The 26,827-nt window shown below is 36.4% G+C and overlaps 2 protein-coding genes across 3 annotated transcripts; one reads left to right on the forward strand and one right to left on the reverse strand.

Annotated features, from left to right (window-relative positions):
- Positions 1 to 13,000: 13,000 nt before the first annotated feature.
- LOC113337201 (S-protein homolog 5-like) lies at positions 13,001 to 13,492 on the reverse strand. Its single transcript, XM_026582903.1, has one exon. The coding sequence runs from the start codon at positions 13,490 to 13,492 to the stop codon at positions 13,001 to 13,003; it is 492 nt and encodes a 163-aa protein (XP_026438688.1).
- Positions 13,493 to 24,724: 11,232 nt separating this feature from the next.
- LOC113337122 lies at positions 24,725 to 26,605 on the forward strand. Of its 2 annotated transcripts, XM_026582801.1 has the most exons (4): positions 24,725 to 25,293; positions 25,387 to 25,552; positions 25,677 to 25,765; positions 26,385 to 26,605. In XM_026582801.1, the coding sequence occupies exons 1-3, from the start codon at positions 24,962 to 24,964 to the stop codon at positions 25,704 to 25,706; spliced, it is 528 nt and encodes a 175-aa protein (XP_026438586.1). In that variant the 5' UTR covers positions 24,725 to 24,961; the 3' UTR covers positions 25,707 to 25,765; positions 26,385 to 26,605. The 2 variants fall into 2 exon arrangements, with proteins under 2 accessions (XP_026438586.1, XP_026438585.1); XM_026582800.1 differs by having other exon boundaries at positions 24,725 to 25,552.
- Positions 26,606 to 26,827: the final 222 nt, after the last annotated feature.

Consider the following 26,827-nt stretch of genomic DNA (forward strand, 5'->3'; position numbering starts at 1 on the left):
ACCTAGTAGTAGCTCACTCAAGATGTAATTTAGTTAAACACATTAAGATTTATGAATTTATTAGGTTTATATTAGTAGTTAGACTCTTAGCTCAAGGTCTACTTGCTAACGTTGTTTTCACACACAATTGCTCCACGGAATCCCTCCACAAGGTCTCGTGTTTGCTACTTATGTAAAGTCAAGAAATGATTACTTATCCCCTAACTTTCAATAGCTTTAGATCAATTAACAAATCAATTTAGTTGACCACCTAAACAATCTATCAATCAACCATGAATGTATAAACATTCCTACTAGTAAAAACAAAAGATAATCATGTGAAAAACTTCAAAGTAGATTTAAAAACAAAACTCAAAACATGTTAAGAATTAGGAATTCATCCTCAATCAATAAGAATATTAATTACTCATGTTTTTGAAATTCACACAAATAATTAAAGGAAGAATTTTGAAGTTCACACAAATAATTAAAAGAAGAATTTTTAAAGTTCACACAAATAATTAAAAGAAGAATTTTGAAAGCAAGCAAAAACAAAAGTGTTGTGTGTGTAGAGAGGTGTCAAAAGTAGTATAGAACTTCTCTATTTAAAGGCTTCAATTTGCTTCAACTCTTCTTAGAAATAGAATCCCTTTCCCTTTGTAATTCAACTTCCAAATCTAAGCCTTTCTCACATCTTCCATCTTCTCTTTCCAAATTCGAGCCAAATTCTCCATCCAATTCCAAGTCCAAGTCTTCACACCCCATGAGAGAAACTCACTAAAAAATCTACTATTTTGGTCGCCGGGAAAATTCTGGAACCACCGGAATCCGGCTTGGAAAGTTGCCGTCGGCCACCTGAGTATCACTGTCAGTCACCGGAGGAATATACCGTCTGATGCCGTTAAAGTGAACGGTCAAACTAACGGTCGTTGGTAGTCAATGGAGTCAAGGGAAGAAGGAGTCATCTATTGAGTCAGATGATTTGACTTAGCTGAATGGTCTGACTTGCTTGGGTTGAATCGGCTCATCGGCCGGTAATGAGTTGACTCAGCCAAAAAATGATTTCAGCAGAGTCTCGTTTGTTTTCTGGCACTTCCCAGGCCTAGTTCAGGCCATTCTTCTCCTCCCTGTAGCAATCCTAACATACATCTAATGCAATTTATCAGCTCAATCATTCTGCTACTGCAATAGCTGCTTAAATTATTTATTTTCAGGCTTCCAACACCCACAGCTGCAGCTTATTTAATCTGAATCATTCACACAATTTCAACCACAGAACTTCTTCATAGCAGCAGCTACTCATCCTTATACACAACCACTGACCTATTTCATCAACAGCATCACTGGGATTCACTCTTCTCATTTACAGCACCATCATACCATCAAAGACTTCTTTATTTATCAACGTCAACAGAACCCATTTTCTTTCCTGCAATTTCAGTACCACCTCCCATGAACATCAGCAGCATTAATTCTTCCTTGCCTTCCTTGAATTTCAAAACCCATCTTCTCAACATCACAACACCGTTCTTCACCTTAATCATTCACGAAACCCATTCAATCTAAGATCATCACTTTCTTTTGTTTTCGTATGCTACTGCATCACTTTCAACATCCATCAGATACCACCATAACTCATATAACTTCAGTTGAACATCAGCAAACCCACAATACTTCGACTGCAGAAACAAATCCAAACCCTTATTTCATCAATTTCAGCAAACCTATTCCAGCAGCTGCTTCTTCTATTAATCTCTCTGCCAGATTCAATCTTTTTAATCCCAAAATCATACCAACATAACCCATCTCGAACCAAATCGAAATCTGAACATTACCCATTCATTATCACAACCACCAGATCCCCCTTCTAATCTTCAAGAACAGCAACAACATCTGCATCTCTCACTTTTATCCTGTCAATACACCACCAACCCATCTTCTCGATTTTACAGTAGCATTATCTCCTAACCAATTCCATCAAATCCCATTCTCAGATCAAATTTTTTCCACACTGTAAAACCCCAACTCCTTTTCGATCTAATTCATATTCGTCAGTAGCAGAAACCCATCAGAATTCATCATCGCTCTTCTCAATTCACAATCATTCTCGAGCAACACATCTACCCTATTTCTTTCTTCTTCTGGATCTGAATCCCATCTTCATCTTTTGATTCTTCTGTTATTGAACTCCTTTCATAATTCCGATCGATCTCTCAGTAATGGATGTGCCTCCATTTCGTCTCTCTTTTTACTTCATTGATTTCAGGCAATGGAATGATTGGGGATGTAAGAGAATTCTCGTTTTAGGGTTGTAACTGAGTTTGGATTTAGACACCCCAACTGATAAGAACCACCCAGCTGGTATTCCCCTTAGCCTCAGCTGGTTTGTGTTTAACACTCCTTCAAACAGGGTTTCCCCTTAACCTTGACCAGGCTCCCAATAATGACAGCCTATGAAATTTCCTTTTTTCACTTTTGGCTCAATTTGGGTGATTTCTTCTTCTTTTTCTCCGTGCGACTCCAGAGTACCTAATAACTCAAAAACATGCGCAAAATACATAATTTACAAGAAAAATAGCAGATAAAGTATAAACAATAGATAATAAATAGGATGTATTCTACACCCTATCACATGCCATTGGCAAGATGGTGCGGCTGGCATGGTTGGAATGCCTTTGGCGCGGAGGTATGGCTAGAATGGCATTGCATTGCCACGGTGGTGCGGCTGGCATGGTTGGCATGCCTTTGGCAAGGAAATGTGGATGGCATGGCATGCCATTGGCACGGTGGTACGGCTGGCATGGTTGGCATGCCTTTGGCGTAGAGATGTGGCTGGCATGGCATGCCATTCGCACGGTGGTACGGCTGGCATGGTTGGCATGCCTTTGGCGTAGAGATGTGGCTGGCATGGCATGCCATTCGCACGGTGGTGCGGATGGCACGGTTGGCATGCCTTTGGCGCGGAGATGTGGCTGGCATGGCATGCCATTGGCACGGTGGTGCGGCTGGCATGCCTTTGGCGCGGAGATGTGGATGGCATGGCAATCCATTGGCACGATGGTGCGGCTGGCATGATTGGAATTCCTTTGGCGCGGAGATGTGGCTGGCATAGCATGCCATTGGCACGGTGGTGCGGATGGCATGGTTGGCATGCCTTTTGCGCGGAGATGTGGCTGGCATGGTTTGCCATTGGAAATTTTGGCTAGCATGCGTGGCTGGCATGTGTAGAGATGATGCCATTCAGTACTGAGGGCCCTGCCGTGGAGCATGGCATATACATAAAAAAGGTACCCCGGTAATTTTACGCAGACATATTGAATGTTTCATTAAATGTGCTAATGGCGACATCATTACTCAAGTGTGACGTCACTGTTTGACTAAGGTTTTTTGATATTAACCCTAAGATAAAAACCACCATCAAAACCACCATTGGTTATATAACCTATACTCTCATTTCAATCATTGAAACATTCTTAGAGGATGTTATATAGTTGTTACACCATTTCTCGTCAAAGAAATTTTCAAAGTGATTGAAACATATCATGACTTTCATCACTAGGTAAAGATAAACTCGGTTGAAGCAAAGCTTTCCAACACATATTTTGAGATATAGATAGGTGAGGTATACCAAATGTGTAGAATCAAAATTTATATAGAAAACGACTTTTCTCTCAAAGAGTAGGAGATAGAGTAGATAGACCTTTAAGTGATAGATAAGTTCAAGTCTCCACATACCTTTTTGTCGATGAAGTTCCACCGGTTCCTTGAGTAGTTTTTCGTCTTGTATGATGAATCGCCATGGAGTTCTTGAGATCAACTGCACTTTCTATCCTACTCCAAGAATTAGCTATAGTAGACATAAATCAAGACTTATAGTTTTGATCACTAACATTGACAAGCATGCTTGAGATAGCAACGCATGCGAGTTCGACAGAGCAATGCTCTAACATTTTGTAGAGTAGTATATTCATCAACTGAAGCAACATTCCAAACAGATTATTTTTTTGCTTCAGAAATACAAGTAGGTACTCTAGAGATATATGCAACAGGCAAAGGATGTTTAACATCAAAATATGATTTATGAGTATAATTCCATTCTTGCCTCTGGTATTCATGCTATGATCATTCACTATAAAAATATCTTTAGAAATATTAGTGGAATGCGTGGAAGAAGGAGAAATGGATTCCTTAGAAGGGAGAGCTGGTGACTCAGAAAATACAAGATCAGTGTTAGATGTTTGAACAATATCCTTATAAGGAAAATAAGACTCAATGAAGGATACATTTCTGGATATATAGATTATATTGGAAAGAAGAACAAAACATTTATAGCCTTTATGATTAAGACTATATAATCAAGAAAAACACATTGCTTGCTTCTAGGTTTAAGTTTATTGGATGTATAAGGTTTAAGCCAAGGGAAGAAAGAACAAACAAAAACTTTTAAAAAATTGTAGTTAGGAGTCTTATGAAAATGGAGCTCAAATGTTGTTTGAAAAGCAATGGATCTGGTTGGTAATGAAAAAGCGGGGATCTAACAACACCACCAAATATTTCGCTTAGCAATCTGTATGGACAAACTCGAATATACTTTTAAGAGAATAAATAAGACTCAATCAATTAAAATTATATCAACGAGTTTATATCTCTCTCTTGATTTGATTTACTCAATCAGGAACTTCGAGTTCTAATCAAATACAAGGAATAACTTGGATGGTACCAAAGACCAATATCCAAGGATCAACCAATGTAAATCAACAACCAAATGTTGGATTATTCTAATTGATGATCTAAGCGCACAACCTGTATTATTTCAATTATAAAGATAAAACAGTATAATGCGGAAATAGAAATAACACAGACACCAGAAATTTTGTAAACGAGAAAACCGCAAATGCAGAAAAACCCCGGGACCTAGTCCAGATTGAACACACACTGTATTAAGCCGCTACAGATACTATACTACTCCAAGCTAACTTCGTATTAGACTGTAGTGGAACCCCAAACAGTCTCCCACTGACCCAAGGTATGGTTGTACTCCCTATGCCTCTGATCCCAGCAGGATAGTGCGCACTTGATTCCCTTAGTTGATCTCACTTAAAACTAAGAGTTGCTACGACCCAAAGTCAAAGACTTGGTAATAAACAAATCCGTCTCACATAAACAATACTATCAAAGGATCAATCTGTCTCCCACAGATAAAGCTTAAAAGGTTTTGTTCCGTCTTTTGATAATAATCAAGGTGAACAGGAACCAATTGATAATCCAGTCTTATATTCCCGAAGAACATCCTAGAGTTATCAATCACCTCACAACAATCTTAATCGTATGGTAGTGAAACAAGATGTTGCAGAATCATAAACAATGAGACGAATATGTTTGTGATTACTTTTTATATCTTTCCTATCGTAGATATCAATCTCAAGACAATCAATATGATTGTATTCGTACGGTAGAAGATGCAAGATCAGATCACACAACTACGATAAAAGTAGTATCGGTCTGGCTTCACAATCCCAATGAATTCTTTAAGTCGTTAACCTGGTTTTTGGAAGAAGAAAACAAAAGGTTAAAGGAGAACCGACTCTAGCACGCAAACTAGTATCACACGTAAGGTGTAGGGATTAGTTTTGCACGGATACTAGAGTTCCCCTTATATAGTCTTTCAAATCAGGGTTTGCAATTAAGTTACCTTGGTAACAAACTAATCAATATTCACTGTTAGATAAAAACCTGATTTAGATTGAAGCTAATATTTCTCAACCGTTAGATCGAAAACTTAGCTTGTTACACACAAATGAAATGCACGCTTCTAGGTTTGTTAATCGTACCCGAACATATGCACTTATTGGTTCAACAATAGTTAAACAAATAGGTTAGCGATTTGAGCATTTCATATCAACCATGTTATTCTTCACCATAACTAGTTCAAATGACTTCAAAATGAACTAGTTGTATAGTTTTTCAATTGCAAGGAAATATCATGTACTACACAAGACACAATTGAAGCAAAGATGATTTGATTCACTTGAATCGGTTCATGAACTTTTATAGCCACGGTTTGCAAACTGCATTCCTTAGTGTTTTTAAGTTTAAGTTCAGAAATCATCTTTAGATATATAACCTTCTCAAGTTCGCAGACTAGGTTCGCGGACTTAAGTTACCGAGCAGAGTTTATAAACTCCAGCACAAATTCTCGGATATGAGAACTTCGCCGGTTCGCGAACTTAGCTTCACGCAAATAGTTTTCCAATTCCAGCAAAAATTATCGAGTTTGAGAACTTCGGCAGTTCGCGGACTTGGATCACGTCATTCTTCCAGTTCTCTTGATCAACAAAGTTCGCAAACATGGGTTCAAGGAATAGGACTTATACATAAATGTGTTTCCACAACAATGCTTACGTCCACCATTGTTTATGTAATCTAAACTCTCATTTCAATCATTGAAACAATCTTAGAGGACGTTATATAGTTGTTACACCATTTCTTGGCAAAGCAATTTTCAAATTGATTGAAACATAACATGACTTTCGACACTACGTAAAGATAAACTTGGTTGAAACGAAAAGCTTACCAACACATATTTCGAGATACAGATAGGCGAGGTATACTCGGCTCGAAATACCAAATGTTTATCATCAAAGTATATATATATAGCATACGACTTTTTGTCTCAAAGAGTAGGAGATAGAGTATATATACTTTTGAGTGATAGATAAGTTCAAGTCTCCACATACCTTTTTGTCGATGAAGTTCCACCAGTTCCTTGAGTAGTTCTTCGTCTTGTATGATGAATCTCCATGAAGTCCTTGAGCTCAACTATACTTTTTATCCTATTCCGAGACTTAGCTATATTAGACTAGAAATCAAGACTTATAGTTTTGATCACTAACATTGACAAACATGCTTGAGATAGCAACGCATGCGAGTTCGACAGAGAAATGCTCTAACATTTTGTAGAGCAGTATATTCAGCAACTGAAGCAACATTCCAAACAGATTATTTCTTTGCTTCAGAAATACAAGTAGGTACTCTAGAGAAATATGCAAAAGGCAAAGGATGTTTAATAGCAAAATATGATTTATGAGTATAAATTTCATTCTTGCCTCTGGTATTCATGCTATGATCATTCACTACAAAAATATCTTTAGAAAGATTAGTGGAATGCGTGGAAGAAGGAGAAATGGATTCCTTAGAAGAGAGAGCTGGTGACTCAGAAAATACAAGATCAGTGTTAGATGTTTGAAAAATATCCTTATAAGGAAAATAAGACTCAATGAAGAATATATTTCTGGATATATATATTATATTGGAAACAAGATCAAAACATTTATAGCCTTTATGATTAAGACTATATAATCAAGAAAAACACATTGCTTGCTTCTAGGTTTAAGTTTAATGGATGTATAAGGTTTAAGCCAAGGGAACAATAACAAACAAAAACTTTTAAAAAATTGTAGTCAGGAGTCTTATGAAAAAGGAGCTCAAATGGTGTTTGAAAAGCAATGGATCTGGTTGGTAATGAAAAAGTGGGGGTCTAACAACACCACCCAATATTTCGCTTAGCAATATGCATGGACAAACTCGAATATAATTTTAAGAGAATCAATAAGACTCGATCAATTAAAAGTATATCAACGAGTTTATATCTCTCTCTTGATTTGATTTACTCAATCAGGAACTGCGAGTTCTAATCAAATACAAGGAATAACTTGGATGGTACAAAAGACCAATATCTAAGGATCAATCAATGTAAATCAACAACCAAAGGTTGGATTATTCTAATTGATGATCTAAACGCACAAACTGTATTATTTCCATTATAAACATAAAACAGTATAATGCGGAAATAGAAATAACATAGACACCATAAATTTTGTTAACGAGAAAACCGCAAATGCAGAAAAACCTCGGGACCTAGTCCAGATTCAACACACACTGTATTAAGCCGCTACAGACACTAGCCTACTCCAAGCTAACTTCGTACTGGACTGTAGTTGAACCCCAAACAGTCTCCCACTGACCCAAGGTATGGTTGTACTCCCTACGCCTCTGATCCTAGCAGGATAGTGCGCACTTGATTCCCTTAGCTGATCTCACCTACAACTAAGAGTTGATACTACCCAAAGTCGAAGACTTGATAATAAACAAATCTGTCTCACACAGACAAGTCTACCAAAGGATCAATCTTTCTCCCACAGATAAACCTTAAAAGGTTTTGTTCCGTCTTTTGATAATAATCAAGGTGAACAGGAACCAATTGATAATCCAGTCTTATATTCCAGAAGAAAAGCCTAGAGTTATCAATCACCTAACAACAATCTTAATCGTATGGTAGCAAAACAAGATGTTGCGGAATCATAAACAATGAGATGAAGATGTTTGTGATTACTTTTTATATTTTTCCTATCGTAGATATCAATCCCAAGACAATCAATATGATTGTATTCGTACGGTAGAAGATGCAAGATCAGATCACACAACTACGATAAAAGTAGTATCGGTCTGGCTTCACAATCCCAATGAAGTCTTTAAGTCGTTAACCTGGTTTTTAGAAGAAGAAAACCAAAGGTTAAAGGATAACCGACTCTAGCATGCAAACTAGTATCACACGTAATGTGTGGAGATTAAAGTGTGGAGATTAGTTTCGCACGGATACTAGTGTTCCCATTATATAGTCTTTCAAATCAGGATTTGCAATTAAGTTACCTTGGTAACAAACTAATAAATATTCACTGTTAGATGAAAACCTGATTTAGATTTAAGCTAATATTTCTCAACCGTTAGATCGAAAACTTAGCTTGTTACACACAAATGAAATGCACGCTTCTAGGTTTGTTAACCATACCCAAATGTAAGTACTTTTTGGTTCAACAATAGTTAACCAAATAGGTTAGCGATTTGAGAATTTCATATCAACCATGTTATTCTTCACCATAACTAGTTCAAATGACTTCAAAATGAACTAGTTATAGCGTTGTTAAATTGCAAGGAAATCTCATGTACTACACAAGATACAATTGAAGCAAAGATGATTTGATTCACTTGAATCGGTTCATGAACTTTTATAGCCACGGTTTGCAAACTGCATTCCTTAGTGTTTTTAAGTTTAAGTTCAGAAATCATCTTTAGATATATAATCTTCTCAAGTTCGCAGACTAGGTTCGCGGACTTAAGTTACCGGGTAGAGTTTACAAACTCTAGCAGAAATTCTCGGGTATGAGAACTTCGCCGGTTCGCGGACTTAGCTTCACGCAAATAGTTTGCCAACTCCAGCAGAAATTCTCGGGTTTGAGAACTTCGGCAGTTCGCGGACTTGGATCACGTCATTCTTCTAGTTCTCTTGATCAACAAAGTTCGCAAACATTGGTTCAAGGAATAGGACTTATACATAAATGTTTTTCCACAACAATGCTTATGTCCACTATTGTTTATGTAATCTAAACTCTCATTTCAATCATTGAAACAATCTTAGAGGACGTTATATAGTTGTTACACCATTTCTCGACAAAGCAATTTTCAAAGTGATTGAAACATAACATGACTTTCGTCACTACGTAAAGATAAACTTGGTTGAAGCGAAAATCTTACCAACACATATTTCGAGATACAGATAGGCGAGGTATACTCAACTCTAAATACCAAATGTTTATAATCAAAGTATATATATAGCATACAACTTTTTGTATCAAAGAGTAGGAGATAGAATATATATACTTTTGAGTGATAGATAAGTTCAAGTTTCCACATACCTTTTTGTCGATGAAGTTCCACCAGTTCCTTGAGTAGTTCTTCGTCTTGTATGATGAATCTCTATGAAGACTTAGCTATAGTAGACTAAAAATCAAGACTTATAGTTTTGATCACTAACATTGACAAACATGCTTGAGATAGCAACACATGAAAGTTCGACCGAGGAATGCTCTAACATATAACATGTTAATAAGATAATTTGCAGTGTGTAAGGCTTCAACCCAAAAAGAAGTTGGTAAACCAGATTGGTAAAGAAGAGTTCTAGTAATGTGAATAAGATGCTTATGTTTGACGTCAGCAACACCATTCTTCTCAGGTGTATGAGGACAAGTCATCTCATGAGTAATTCCTTTAGTGGAACAGAAATGGTGAAGATATTTATTAAGGAATTTACTACCATTATCAGTTCTTATGGTAACTACTGATGTTGGAAACATATTTTCAATTTTAGCAACTAAGGAAACAAAGGGATATTTAAAATCAGGTTTAGTGGACAAAGGCAAAATCCATATTTTGTAAAATCATCAATAACATTTGCATTGTACAATGCACCAGATGTAGAGGGATTATGACATGGACCCCATAAATCCCTATGTAACAACTCAAGAGGTCTAGTAGCCTCATTACAAGATAACTGAAATGGGAAATTTTGAGATCTACAAATACTGCAGTCATTACAGAAAAAGTGTTTATTGAAGACATTGGACAAATTTAATTTTCTACATAATCTTTGCAGAGTCTGGAAAGAGGGATGCCCAAATCTTTTATGGAGGAGAGCATGATCTGTGATTATGGAAGAGAGATCATGAGGGTGTGTGTTGAAAAATATTGGATAAGGACCATTCTTATGTGGCCCTTGGAAGATAACCTTCCCAGAATTGAGGTCCTTCACAACAAATCCAGATGAATAAAGAGTTAATGAACAGTTGTTATCAGATAAAATTTTGTGAATTGATAAAAGATTGTGTGATGATTGTGGAACAACTAGGACATTTTTAAGAATGAATGAATGATTATTATTTATTCTATTAGAGTTCCCTTTGCAAGAAATGGACATACCTGCTCCATTAGCTTTCTGAATTTCCTTAGAACCATCATAAGAAGTAATGTCATGCAGTTGAGTAGTGGAAGAAGTAACATGATTATTAGCTCCACTATCAGCAATCCACTCTTCTGCATCAAATATATCAGCAGCACCTAACATTGCACTCAAATTGTCTGGAGGAGCTTTGCCTTTGTATGAGAAGTTTAACCTTTGAGTACAATTGGGTGCAAGATGTCCATCTTGTTTACAAATCTGACAAGGTTCCTGGTCTTGAAAATGAGAATAGCCTCTTCCTGAAGTACCTCTGCAAAATATATAGGGATTTGGATATTTGCCTCCATGATAACCTCTGTCTCTAAAAGAATTTCCACCTCTATATTAACCTCCTCTAGATGATCCTCCTCTATAATTTCCATGATTAGCTAAAAAGGCCTTTGCATCTGAAGTTTCAAGTGTATATTTGTGTCTTTCACTAATAACAGTCTCTTCGCTTAACAGATTATTATGTAATTCAATACAAGTCACTGGCGGATTTCTGTGTCTCATAGAAGTTGCAAATGGAATGTAATCTGAGTTTAAATCCTTGAGAGTAACTATAACTAACTCTTTATCAGAAATAACTTAACCAGCAGCTGCTAGTTGATCAGACAAAGACTTGATTTCATTAATCAAAGATGGAATAGACTTATCACCTTGAGATAGAGATAAAAACTTTGTACGCAACTGAATGGAGTGAGTAGATGAAGCTCTTGCAAATCTTTCTTCTATACTTGTCCACGGATGATGTGAAGTAGTCGATCTTGAAAAGTAGAATATAACCGAACCAGAAATAGTTGAATTGATCCACATGATTATAGTTGAATCCCCATCCATCCAATCAACATAAAGAGAACTTTCAATCCCATTAGCTTCATTACGAGGTGATGTGTATTGAGGAGGACATGGGTGAGAACCATCAAGATATCGCCTTATCTTGTACTTTTGAATCACAGGATTCATGAGTTTCTTCCAGGTTATGAAGTTGTCTTCCTTTAGTTTAAGATGAACAAAACCTGTGAGATGATTTAGTGGAATTCGAGAAAAAGATGTTGTTTCAGTTGGATTTTCCATTGTTGAATACAGTAAAATTGAATCTTGATATTGAGAAAGAAACAATTTGAATCAATGTCTCTGAATCAAAAGATTGAAGATACACAAGCACATTCATTGAATGTTAAAAACTATTGAGAAAATCACTGAAGATCAGGATCGAAGAAATTTTGGTAAGAGAAGAAGAACCCTAACCTAACCTGTCTGATTTCATAACAACATTGTGTATTCAGAGAACTAAAAACAAATCTCTCAACAGAGAGTGTGATTCATCACAGAAACCTGACACAGTAAAAGCAGGTATTCAAAGAAGTCAGACACAACAATTACAGACAAAAGAGCATGCGAGAAGCGTGTGTGAGACAGGCTGTACACAGCTAAATAGCACGTGAAAACAAAGAGGGAAAAGAGAGATTTAAACCTTATCCTACACTGCAACAGAACCTTAACCTTCACCGATACCTTGACCGTTGTATGTTAATAAGATTAAGCTAAACAACTAAGATGAATAACTTAAACCTATTGCAATAATGTGACAATCAGAACAATATATCGAATAAAAGATCACTATTTGGGGCAAAATTGGAGCATATTTTCAAGCTAATGTAACCAGGAAAATTGCTTCATGCTATAATGTGGTGCCGCAACCTATTTCTTGTCAATTTGGCCCGTATTTTCCAATAAGAATGATGAGCTACTAATCTAATCTTTCTGTTAAATAAGCTGTTCCGAATTACTTTTCCCTCGATTTTAATTCTCAACCTCACTTACAAATTCATATAATCATATAATATTGATTATCGTAGACTAGCTAACAATGGATCATGTATGGCACCTGCTCCGCCATTTGAAAAGAAAAGAGAGCTTGGTCTGCCGTTTGAGTTAAGATGGGAGCATATACAACACTCGAATTGTTGTTTGATCACATAGTCTCTCACCCATTTGAAAATCACATAGTCTTTGCTCTTATTAATATTAATATAAATTTTTTATTAATTATCTGATCCACATAAGAACTTAAACTACATTAGAAATCAAATACGTAATGAAGTAATGTAAACTGAAATATTTAGAGTGTTGGGACCAAAATCTTCAGTAGATTCTTTCACGGAAATGCCCACATCCAGTCTAGAATCACTCGTAAGAGAACATCTTTAGAAACGGAAACTTGGATTCTCCTTCAGTTTTACCATCGCCATAGTAGCCACCATCTCGACGAATGCTCCAAAAACAATCTTCGTTACAACGTTGGTGCCAGTCTCTGGTTGGAGAGTAAGCTGTGAACTTTTCTTCGTACCCTCTATTTGAGTGACCATCACCTTTTGTTGCATCTTTCCAACTTGATTCACAAACAAATTTAGTTGTCTCCCAAACATTAACACTGAATCTCCATTGGAAATTTTGTTTGTAATATAATATCTGCTCACCCAGATCATCTTCACTTGACCGGCAATGGATAATTAAAGTTATATTCGGACCTATATCATTTTGCAGAGTGACAGTTTTTTTGCTCCAAATAGTTTTAATACCCTCAACTGTCTGCGCTTGGAATAAAGATAAAACAAGAAGTGTATTTAAGAAGATGGCAGTAGCAGATCCCAAAACTAAAATCGATGATTTTGACATTATTACTATGGGAAGCAGCCTTGGAATGATAACTAGGTCTTAAGAAATTTGTTATTGCTTTATTGATCATTGATGGTGTTTTATAGTTTTAACTTTAAGAACATATGACAACATATTCCTTAATCGGAGGAATCTAATTTATATCAAATTGATTGTAAAAGGTTGGAAAACAATTTCTTTCTATGTTGGGTTTGTAAATATAGTACTAATCCACGATAAAAAAGGATAAAATTACTCTATGATACATTCATTAAATCTGTAAACAGATTCATAAATGTGTAGTTTTACAAATTTCACAAAGGTAACTTTATCATATGCCTGTCCCCGTAAGTGGTATACTGAGAAAGAAAATAGCGTGTTACTTTATATACTCCTAGAAATACTAGTGATACCCCTTTATTTGTGTACCTCTAAGCTAATCTACCTACCCATCAAAAGCATTTGGTTTTTTGTACCCCGGTTAATTACCGATATTTTTGGTCTTCTATAAATTTAGATTAAATTTTCTGGTCTCTATCTTCTCAACGGTGCTGCTAGGGTTCTTGGAGCATTTCCAAGATAAATGTTTTTCTTTTTTAAAAAACATTCCTTTTAAGTTATTTTATCACAATAAAACCAGTTTGACACAAAAAGGATCCCAAAGGAATATGTCTCGCCATATCAAAAGATTTTGGAAAAACAGTGAATTTATTACAAATCATCCTTCCATTTCTGATTGTGAATATATTAAGCTTAAATTTAATCAAGGGATCCATTCTGATTTTGTTTCCTTAGTAATTTACCAAAATAATATCAATATAAGAAATTTCGTACAATTAATTTGGCATAAATCAGATTCCAATCAAGGCATGTTTTTCCAATTATTCTACGTACATGCAAGTTCACTGAGGTTAAAAATCAGATTCTTTCTAACATTATCACCTATTTTTTTTATGAAATGCAAAGCATACAAATACTCCTTCCATATCTGACTGTGGAGATATTAAGTCAAAATTTGATCAAGGGATCCATCATGATATTTTGTTTCCTTCAGTAATTTGTCAAAATAATATCAATATAAGAAATTTCGCACAATTAATCTGACATAAATCAAATTCCAATTAAGGCATGATTTTCCATATATGCTACGTATATGCCTCCTATAGCATTTATCACCTAATTTTTGTTCCGGTATTCAAAATACACAACTTTAGTTGACCAGAAGACAAACTCTCATTGAAGTTATAAATCAGAGTCTCCCAGTTTTCAAAGATTACAATAATGTCAAAATAATTTTTAAATTTGGGGTTTCTCTTCGTCTCCGCTCATACTAGCTACATTATGTTCAGATTCAGTAGATGGTTATAGCTTGGGAGGTATTTGGGCAAATCCAAAGAATGTTAATGTATAAAATGATATACATCCAAAAGTAACTTTAAAAATCCATCCAGTGCAAATGATTTGGGTGAGAAGACACTATATCAGAAACAAAATTTCCAATGGAGATTCAAGGTTAATTTTAGGAAGACGACAAAGATTGTATGTGATTCAAGTTGGACTTGTTCTGATGGTGGATACCACAATGTCCAGTTTACGGCTTACAAAGCAAAAAGAAATTGGAGGAAATATTGTAAAAAATCCTTGTTATTGGAGCATTCGTCAAGTTGGTGGCTATGGGGTGGTTGGCCTGAAACGGATAACAAGATTCCGTTTCAAAAGATGTTGTCTTACTGATGATTCTAGACTAGTATCATGTGGATAATATCGTGAAGGAAGACTACTAGGTGTCATGAGGAGTATTCGTTATTTCTTCTTTATGTATTTGTGTTTGTTGATGTATTTGGTTCTGATGAAAATGAAATATTTATTGAAAAAATAATAGAAATACTTTTTATTAATTTGTTCACATGCTATCCTTGTAGATCATTCTCTCTGGAGAAATGAAAATAACTTCTAAAAGAGGCAAAATATATGTAGGTTGTGCTACAAATGTTTGAATTGCTTGGCGTAGCCATAGATTGTTACCACCAAAGGGAACACGATTTCCCTGTAAGAACATAAATCACCGCTTCCATAGACGAGGTTGGAGATCGAACCCTATAAGAACATAAAGCCTAGGTTGGAGATCGAACCCACTTTTAGGAATCACACTCTTTCTTACTTACCAAAAAATCATAACTTCTAGGGACTAGGGGTGTAAATAATACTAGAAAAAAAATCAGCCTGCGTGTATCCGCCTGAGCTTGCCTGTACCCGAAGTAGCCTAAAGTCTGTTATGGTCCGTCACAGACCGCCTGCCTGGTTCCCGGCATGAAAGCCTTCTTTATGCCATCAATCATTTAGTATCCTCTTAAAAAGACTTAAAAGATACCATTTTATGATTGTCAATTGTGTATTTAGAAAAATAAAATATATAGTTGTTTTTACTTATAATTAACCTTTTCAAAACATTAATGTTAATATATTTTCTTATTTAGAAAGTTTATTGTACTATAATTAATTATTTATTATAGACTAAAATAAGAAATTTGTCATTGTAATTTAAATATAAAATAATACTATTACTTATGATATGCAATGTTAGAAAGAAAAGGATATTGTATTAAAAATAAATAAATTTAATACTATCCATTTGAAAATTTAAACTTTTTTAACAAAAAAAATATTTTCAAAATAGTGGCTTCTCCGGTCTGATCTGGCCTGCCCGTATAAAAAACGGGCTCTGAGTGGACTTTGGGTAGCAAATTATCTACTTTTATCCGGCCTGCCCGGCCTGATTTTTTTACAGGCTCGCAAATATTAAGCCTGGCCTACCCGACCTGTCTTAGTTTTTAGGCCGGGCGGCCAAGCCTGCCCGAATTTACACCCCTACTAGGGACCAACTTTACTATCCATCTTTCTTGGACCTGGCCTTCTTGTGCGCTCACCAATGGAAAGATGGCTGGTCCTCAATTCAGAAACAAAAGAAAACCATTGCACAAAACCCTTTATTTGCATCATGCCAACCCGTTGCATGCATCAAGAAGCCAGGTTAGCATAGCAATACGAAAGCAAATCTCAATAGTTTTTCAGATGAATTAAAACTGTTGCGTATTGGCTTTGACGGTAGATTCATTAGTTTCATTTCCTTATCTCTGATTGATTATCTACAGATCCTTAAATTACCTCTACTGAATTACTCCCATGCTGAATTTTCCATTGGTGCACAAACTTGCGAATTATTAGCTTCGGTTTAATTCTTAGATAATTCAAAACGGTTAATCATTGTTTTTTTGATTGTGTATCGGTGAAGGACACTTAAAACAACCTGAAATTTTATAACATAAAATTTTTGTTAATTATTATTAATGAGTATTATGATTCACATAGAACCAAATACATTAAGAACCCCAAATACATAATGAAGCAATAGACAACTGGAATATGAAGAATGCTGGAATAAAACCATACACGGTTGTCAGTCTAGAATCATTCATCGTAAGAAAACATCTTTTTGGGTGGAAACTTTATTGTAAGATAACCATCTCCTAAATAGCCACCATCTTGACGAAAGCTCCATCTACAATCATGTTCGCAATTGTACATCCAATCTCTTCTCGCTTTGTAAGCAAAAAACTCCTTTTTGTGGTCCTTTTTTGCATTAGGATCATACCAACTTAAATTGCACTTATACTTAGTTGTCTGCCAAAAATTAAAGTTAAATTTTCAAAAGAAAATTTGGTTGTAATATAGTGTATACTCACCAAAATCATCTTTACTTGATCTACAATGGATGTTAAAAGCTACTTTAGGATCTATATCATTTCTCACAGTGACAGTTTTTGTCTTCCAAACAGTCTCCATACCGTTACCATCTGACATTGCACATGATAAGGTAAGAAGAGTGAAGAACGTGAACCTCGTGACCCAGAATGACTTCTATGTCTTTGAGAACACAAGTTTAAACGAGAAGGTCGAAACTCTTTTTTCGCAAGTTGATCACCTGTCCATTGATTGTTCTCGTAATGAGGAGCTAAATTACCATCTTCATGATGACAATGAGCGCCTCAAGCTGGAACTTCAACGAGTCAACAATTTTCTCCTTACTTCGAGGAGTCTCCACCTCTCGTCGTTGGCTGCCTATAAGAGACTGGAAGAAGATTACGAGCGCGTGATCAATAGTAAAAGTAAGGTTGTGGCTTATCTTTCGCAGGCCTCGTAATAAAGTAGTCGGTTTAAACGAAGAGGTTGACCGTCTAAAAAGGAAAGTGGAACTCCTTCAGGCTCAGCTAGATAACTCATCTCGCCCGAAGTGCATCAAATATTCTTCTCAAACCATGTCCATCGAACCTGGCAAAAACAAGGGTGCTCTTGTTATTCAATCCGACAAAGTTACCTCGAAGTATGGTCATGGTAAAGGCTGGGAAAATGCATATCACGAGTTATGTGTCCGGTTTCAAGAATCGGATATAACGATCTCCAAGCTGGATCATTTGTATACTGATATTCAAGAAACCTTGAATACCACTATCTTGCAGATGGAAGGTAGTTTTAGGTATGATTCCACATATCATTGATCGTCAAACTTCTAGTTCCTGATGAAGTTTTGTTTGGTTTTGCAAGTCCGAAGAGCGTCACAAGAGCCAAGTCCTCTGCCTTTCTCGTGAAAGGGATGAGTCACGCACAGAGATTCTTCGCCTTCAAAATGAGGTCAATGGTTTGAACGAGGATATGGACGAAATGCTTGAGTCTTCTGCGAAGGTGGAGAAATTAGCTCGCAAGAACACTCAGAGTTATCTGGTCTCTCTTTTTGGCAACTTCTGTGACGAGCAAGGCCTTCCTCATCCTACCTTTCCCTTGGAGGTGTTCTCCTATGACGAACAACCAAAGGATGATAATGTCATCTCTAGTGATGAATATAGGCTCACTGAAGATTGCGAGGAGCATAAGGCTGATGACACGAAGGTCGTGGAGGAAGAATCCAAGGGCGCTTCTGCTAGTACTGGTGTTGGTCTTAGTGGAGCGCGTGATGAAATTCCCGAGACAACCGTTACTTATAACGCCCTCCCTCAGCAGTAGCTTTAATTTTCTACAATCATTTTGGTTTTACGTCTGACTTCTTTAAAAACAATTTTTCTTTCTGGGCGCTCCCAATCTTGGGGGGCAAACATTTTAACTTCTTTGGGTAGTATTTTGATTGATTTTTGTGTTATTTTCTATTTTGCTAAGTATATATTTATTTAATATTATAATTTTATATTTCGCCAAGTATATACTTACCGAAGAAACATTCAAAAGAATAATGAAATTTAAAGTATATACTTGCCTCTTATTCTTTTGTGTGTTTCTGAAGTATGGTGTAGAGATATTTGATACCTCCCATATTTGCCTTAACCTTGCCAAATGCTTCCCTTCCTTTGGGTTCACGAAGCATCTTATATTGTATTACCTTATGTTCCGCCTGCATTCCTCATTTGGTCTTTGTTTTCAGCTTTCTTATGTTATTTGCTCTTGTTTTTGCCTCTTTCCTTTGACTCTTGCCCTTCTCGTCGGGGCGAAACGCTAAGCCTCGCGAGGATAATGTTAACCATAAAATCTAAAAATATTATCTCGCCTCCTTCAGTTCTGAAAGCCTTACCTTTGATACCTTATTTTCTTTATCTTCCAAGAATTATCTCACCGCCTTTAGTTCTTATTCACATTCTGATTGTTATATGTTACTTTATACAAGGTCTTAGCGCGCCTCCTAATTAAGGTCTTATTTTGCCTCATCCTTTTTGAAGGATTTTAATTCGACGAAGAATCAGGAGCTTATTACCCTTGCGAATAATAATCCATCTACCTCGTTTTAACATTTATTATATTATTTTCTGCGACAATGCGACATGCCTAGCTGTCCCATGCACATTAGCCCCATGACATTGCCGTCTTTTTTGGTCACACATCTCCCTAATCTGGAGGGTGCCATCCCTTTATATTCCCCCTGATTTCCCCTTCAAGGAGGTTAACCCTAACATGCATGTTGGTCTCCTCCCATCCAGTTATTACGACAGTCAGTTGTTTTCGTGACTTCTTATCACCTTCGCCGATATGGCTCGGGGTTACGAAGCCACACCCTAAGTGAGGTTTCTTTGGGATCGAGTGCATCATAGTCAATACTTGCCATACGGACATGGCCGGTAACGCCCCAGACGTCCCAGGCACCCGCAGCTCAACCGAATACGTCGGCGCCTTGGTCATATTTCTGCACCCCTTACTGAAGGCCATCATAAAAGGGACCCTCAGAGGATAGGTCTTATCATTTCCCCTAGATTATATCCCTAAGAGTTGTTCACGACATGCGTTAGGTATTGCCTCTTGCACTTTCATGCGAACTAGGGTGCATGCCGTGGATTCTCAGCCTTCCTAGGCGAAGGTTTTAAGTTTCCCTAGAAACTGTTTATTTTATGAATCTTATTTGCTTCCTAATGTGAGGTCTTATCTTGCTCTTGTGAAATTCATATTCGTGATATGATTTATCAAAATTCATAAAAATTATTGCTATCCTTTTGAAATTTTATACATTATCAATTGATAGATTGAATTAAGTACATTCATCTGGCTTCTATAACTCTTCCTTGATTATCAGTGTTCTTCTTCCATGTGAATATGCTCAGACTAATTTCTTTTCAATTCCTTCATTTGTACTTCGTTTCTGATCTTAGATAACGTCGTGAATAAAGGCTTCCTACTTGACAACGCATAGATGAATGAACGCACTAAATCTTCCTCTGAAATCCTTCCTTTTAGTTCTCTGCAGATCGCTTCCCATCTCGCCACTAGCCTTCGCAGATTTTCATTTTTTCTTTGCCTTAACGAAAACAATGCTGCTATTTCTGGTTTCCATGGTTCGCTTCTTGCGCATTTATTCGTTAGTTTGGATTGCAGCCCGGTTGCCTTTTCTATTATTTGGGTATTGTTTCCTCTCCTACCGGACACCATCGATTGCTACATTAAATACTCTCTTTCTCTGAATTCTCTCCTGTTATTCTCTATGTCTTTCTTTAATTCTTCTCGTTCGTTTTGTTCCCCTCTCCCCTTGTTATCTCGCCGGTAGTCGAGATATCCTTCAGCTATCTTTTTCGGAATATATTCTCCTCTGTGTGCACTACTCCCCTCTTGCTTCCTTTTTAAATGATTGTTCTTGATTATAAGCTTCTCATTTTTTCTTTCCAACCTTATGCGTTCCTTCACTAAGTCTTCCCTCTTTCGTCTTTCTTGATAGAGTTCGTCCTTCAATCGCTCCAATTCTTCTTCTTCTTTGTAAGCGCTTTTCCCTTTACCTATAGAATCATGCAACTCAACGCTTTCATCAGCCTCTTGTTCCAATGTTCTTTTATGCTTAGAAGTGTTTATCTTTTCTCCTCCTCCCGAGCTCGTTTTTATTTAACGGTAGGGGTTTCTTTCTCACTTCTCGATCCCTCGCTTCCTTCAGCCGTTTTTCTTTTCCTTGCCTTTTCACTTTTCTTTACCTCAGCTTTACCTCCCTTTTCTGGAGTCATCTCGCGCTCCATCTCACCATCACTCCTCATTTTTTCCTCTTTGTTTAAGTCCCTCCGTGTTGCGTCCAACTCTTCACATGTCCCGATTGTTAATACCATCAGTTGCTCCGCTCTTCTTTATTCGCACGCCTTTTTCCTTTGCTCGATTTTCTTTCTTTGTTTCTCTTCATAGTTATGGACATCCTTCTTGATGAATCTTGCGCGTCCAGGAGATCTCCTCTTATCTCGCCAATCGTACTTGGCATGGGAAATCGTATTGCTTGATGATATGTAGATGCAATCCCTTTTATCCCGTGTATCCATGGTCTCCCTATGAGAGCATTGTATGGTGAGTCTATGTCTATCACGTAGACTGTGACTTTCATTTCCAGCTCGCCAGCAAAAAATTTTACAACTAGTTCTCCTTTCGGCTTAGATGCAACTCCGCTAAACCCATATATGTTGTACGTTGATGGCACGGGATACGAATCTTTGTACCCCATGGTTTTAAATGTGTGATAAAAGAGTATATCGACCGATCTCCTCGCACTAGTGGAAAATGTGCATTTGGCAACACACATCAGAGACTCTCAATAACCGTAGTTTGACCGTTGACCCGTCAGAGCAGTCCCTGATATAATAAAAAACCGGGAAAATTCTGAGAGCCTAGCTAAGCGTCTCACAATAACAAAATATATTTACTATTTTACCCCTCCTGGAGCTCCGATTCAGAGACGCCTAGCCGGGAGCTGCAGTTCTGATAGTTTCCCTGAGCGGGAAACTTGGCGCCATTTCCCACGGTCAAGATCTTTCCAACGTATGAACGGCTGGATTTCAACTTCGTTTTTATCGATCCTATATAAATCCCCTCGCATTTCTCTCTCTCTTTACTTCTCCTTCCCTAGCTTAGCCGCAGCCGAAACACTCACCTCCCTGAAACCTCTCACCATGAATCAGAACTCAACCATTAAATTTATCTAAATACCTAATAGAAACTCGATTTTCTACATATGTGAATTAACCTTCTACGTCTGTGAATTTAGTGCTTATATGGTTTGATTTTCTAAACAAAATCGGGTACAATAATTAGGGTTTGAATTTGAGTTTTGAAATTTTTGTTTTCTCTTAATTTGTTTTGCTATTTGTTTGATTATATTCATTGGGTTCTAATTATTTATCGTTTTTTGTTGATTTCAGTTTGATCTCTCAGTTAGGGTTTGAGTTTGTTTATCAGGTACAGGTAGGTTTCAATTTGGGTTTTAATTTTTTTAATTTCTTTTAACTGGAGTAGCTTTTTGCTTGATTATCTTCAGTGGGTTCTAACTATTTATCGTTATTTTTTTTGATTTCAGTCTGATCTCTCAGTTAGGGTTTGAGTTAGTTCATCAGGTAGGTTTCAATTTGGGTTTTAATTTTTTAATTTCTTTTAACTGTAGTAGCCTTGGTTGATCATCTTCAGTGGGTTATAACTATTTATAGTTCTTTTGTTGATTTCAGTTTGATCTTCAACAGCTTAAGTTGCAGGAAGATCTTCACAGGTATAATGATTTTGGTCTCGAATCTGTGTTATTTTTTTCAAGGATAAACCATGAATCACCCCATCTATCTAAAGACTGCCTAAAATGGTTTTGGATGAGGAACAACCACCAACCTATAATGAATACCTAAAGAACAAATTGATTTAATCAATTTTAAGAAGAGAAATAGGCATTAACGCAGGTTGTTAACCTCTGACTTTGTCCTCAGTCCCATTAGCCGTCACAATTGCGTGAAATGGTGCTTGTCCAACCGGAAGTGTATCAAGAACTGATGTATACTTGGCAACAAATTTTTACCAAGAAATCCCTCAAGAAGCACTTGAGTTGATGGACCCAAATTGTTATGAAATAAAATGCAGAGAATATGTTGTATGTCATGTCATTTTTGTTTGTTGGTTTTTGATTGACTTGCATATATTTATCTGTTGGTTTCTTTTGAAATTTGTTTTCTACTTACATATGATCTGATTACTTTGCAGGCGAAGATAAGAGAGTTGAACAAAACTGAGCAGTATAGAGAGGAAACCAATTTGGACAAAGATGCAGTCGCCGCGGTGGGTGCATATGATTTCATATTGCAGAAAAGAAACTTGTCAGTTACTAGCTAGCTAAATGATTTTGTTTACTTCTTCGTAGGTGCTTGGAACTGATAATAGGGGCTTTGTTCGAGGAATGGGAGGTGGGATTTCAAAAACTGAACTGCTTGCTTCTACAGGTGCTGAAGACTATAGCTGTGGAGGATCGTGTCCGTACTCTTGAGGTCACTGTTGAGACATTGATGGATGGTTTAAACTGCAATCCTAGCACAAGCAATGCTAATGCTCAGCTAACATTTATAACTAGTTATGGATCAATTGCATGATTTGTTTATCTTATTATGTGCACAATTATTTCTCAACTTCGTTATCATTCCAGGTAAAATTTTCAGGACTTGTGTTTATGGATGGTGTGAGTGAAAAGCAAATAATCTTGGATGTTAGAATAGTTGTATTACAATTTGATTCAAATAATCTTCATATATATTTAGGTTTAGACTTACTATGTGGAAATCAACTGTTTAGGTAAGATGAGAAATCAGAAATCGTTGAATATGAATTTTGATTACGTTGCTTGATTCACTACTGATTCATTGTTTCCAAATCAAGATCATCTTCTGGCACAAGAATCATAGATACAAGATGTGTAAAGAGACCTGTAGACATGAAATGCTTGCTGTTGTGACTTGACTTTTCTGGGATTGTTGTGGACTACAAATGACTACAAATTAGTGTTTTTTTCTTCTTGTTTTAAGTAAAGTAAAGCTCTTAATTCCATTTCTGATCTAAATTGTTCTTAATTTTAAGGTTATTGAGTTTTTAACCTTCGATTCTGCATGACCTTTCTTAGGAGCAGCTGAACAATTTATTATGTTTGCATTGCTTTTCTTATGTGCACCAGTATTTCTTACTGCTATATATTTTTGATGTGATCTCCAGGGAATGAATGGTGGTGGTCAAGTACTATTCATTTTGGACCTTCTTATGTGCAGCAGTGGGAACATTCTTTAACATCTATATTGGCGGGTGCACTATCCCTTTTCTTGACCAGCTTTTGACAACTTTGTGTAATTTCATTTCAGGCCAATTTTGTTTGGTCTTATCGGTGCAACGGGTATTTGTACCTAGTTCCTAGTTTTCCTGAACTCATCTGTATTTGTACCGTGTCTTGTGTGCTTATAGCAAGTAGTCATGCCTAATCCAGCTTACAAAATATGGTTGCAAATTGTCATAAAATTCATAAAACAAGACATTCTTCCCTAGATTTTTCTTATGTGGAATGAGAAATACCAATGTGTAGATTCATTAAGCAAGAGCATTGGGATGAACTTTTAAAATCAAGATTAGATTGAATGCAAGTCAAGTACACTTTGTCTGAATTAAATGTTGCTTCTGATTTGTTGGTTCATGCTACTCTAGTGTAAATCATGCTACTTTATTTCAGTTTCTTCTAAATTGTTGGTTCTGAGTTGATATCTCTTCAGTTTCTCCTAAGTTGATATCTCTTCAGATCATTTCATCGTACTAAGCATTGGCTTTTAAGTTCAAAGACATGAATGTAGTGTTTATTACTTTATTGCATCTAATGAACTTAAACTAGTAGTTAACTACCACATGCTAAAACTGAAAGTGTCTTATCTTTTGACAATTAAAATTGAGTTTGAATCATAAGAGAAAATTGTCAATTCTTAGTAGATTTTTGTCACTATGTTTGATTTCTGGTTGAGTTTATTGTGATTAATTGTTAAAATTGAGTTTATCGTTTCCTGATTTGTTAGTACTTATGACTTGTCACTTTGTTTGTTTTTTGACAGGAATTACGAGACATATGTTTGTAATTTGAACCAAACTCGTACGGGAAGGATAAAACCTACAGAATACATCGAATGGCTACAGAAACAACTTGAAGGCACTCCCATGACAGATTTTCGTAGGATGGCAATTGGTCCTACCTTCGCTACAGTTTCGTACAACTCATATTTTATTAATGGCTATCTTTTTTACACAGCCGATGCAGAAAAAAATTTAACTACACAAAATAGTGGAGTCACCATGGATGCTTGCACTAGCTTCAGAGCAAGTTCCAAAGATACTAACTTGGTCGATGACGATACTACGTACTACGGCATTCTACAACTAATACTTGAACTGGATTATGGAGTTTTCTCTGAAATTATTTTTTTATGTGATTGGGTGCGAGTCGAAGACAAAGTACATGGATCATATGTGGATGCAGATACAAAGTTGAGGTTTGTCAACTTCAGAAAGTTAATGAGAAACTCAAAAGAAGTTGACGAGCCATTCATCCATGCTTCTCAAGCTAGACAAGTTTTTTACTGCAGAGATGTGACAAGGGAACATTGGAATTTGGTTTTGGAATCTCCAATAAGATCAGATCCCAATAAGAATGCTTTGGAAGATCCATTTTTCTTCACTGCAAATGCGAATGAAGCTCCCTCAATTTTGACAACTGTTGGAGATGGTGAGTATTGGAATGGTGAAGCTCAGGTAAGGTTTCATTCTATTTATTCTTACATGTCTCTTCTAGACTTCTAGTAGATTCCATATTTATTATGTTAGCTCTTTTACTTTCGTTCTAATCTCATTTTTTACAATTGGTTATCTTTCCAAGGGCACGAGAAATAGGGATACACGTGAATGAACTTGCCCGACACCTTATAATTCCACTGGTGGAAATCATGTAGATCCACCTGCGCATATGTGAGTTGAAAACATACCCTGAACCTCCTTTTGTGATTTGATTTTGATACTTATTTGGGTCAGATAGCATGTCGAATTTTGGGTTATAATCTTCACATCTTCTATTCCATTATATATATAACATGTTGGCGTTTGATACGGGTTTTAATATTATTCCCCTGTGATGTTGTTAATTTCCAAAAAAAAATACACGAGTTTCTGAAGGATTCAACCCATTTCTTTGTATATGCCTTCTCCCTGAAGCTCCTGTTTTGTTGCAAACATATTACATAACTTTCTTTCAATGCTACTGAAATCCCTTGTGATATCATAGAGGTGAAACCGAATATGAGATATCAGGATTTGCATACCAAAAGCATTCCACAAAAGTAATTCCCTTATAGTCCTTTTCTTTTCCTGAATTTCCTGTTTTCTTCATTTATGTTTTCACTCTTGTTGCCTGATTGTATACCAACTGTTGTTTGCATGACCTAAATCTAGGTTTAGTCTCTCAAATTACCTCACACATGCTTCCAACATTAAAAGGAAGAATATGAAGTATACTCTAGTAACTTATTTTGTTCTACCGTGTATTATGAACTGAACAAAGTCATTGTACTGTTGTTGATTTTCTTTGCAGGAATTTGTTGATTTGCTATGCTCTACTTGATATCATTCATGAAGCATTGGCTAAGTTCATCGTCATCGGAGGACCTGAACCTGTCGTTTTATTGTTTAACATTTTCTTGGTAGCACTAGCTAGCTACCTTGGACATGTATTGTTCTGAATCAGAATTTCATCATTTTTGTGTAATTGTAAACCCAATGGAAATGAATGAATGAATGAATGTGGAATTCTCAGTTTGAGTTTAAATTTGAATTTTAGGTTGAGTTCCATTTGACTTGACTGGCTTGACTGACTTGACTATGACTTGACTTCAATTCAGTTTGACTTGACTATGACTTGACTTTGCAGTCAGATCATTTCAGATTCACAATTCAGGCATTTCATCAAATCTGAGTCTATTTTTTTATATTATAATATAAAATCTGAGACGCACGGCTGAGAGTCTGCATGCCGTT

The sequence above is a fragment of the Papaver somniferum genome, unplaced genomic scaffold (assembly GCF_003573695.1).
Source record: "Papaver somniferum cultivar HN1 unplaced genomic scaffold, ASM357369v1 unplaced-scaffold_158, whole genome shotgun sequence".
In the NCBI taxonomy this organism is placed as follows: Eukaryota; Viridiplantae; Streptophyta; class Magnoliopsida; order Ranunculales; family Papaveraceae; genus Papaver; species Papaver somniferum.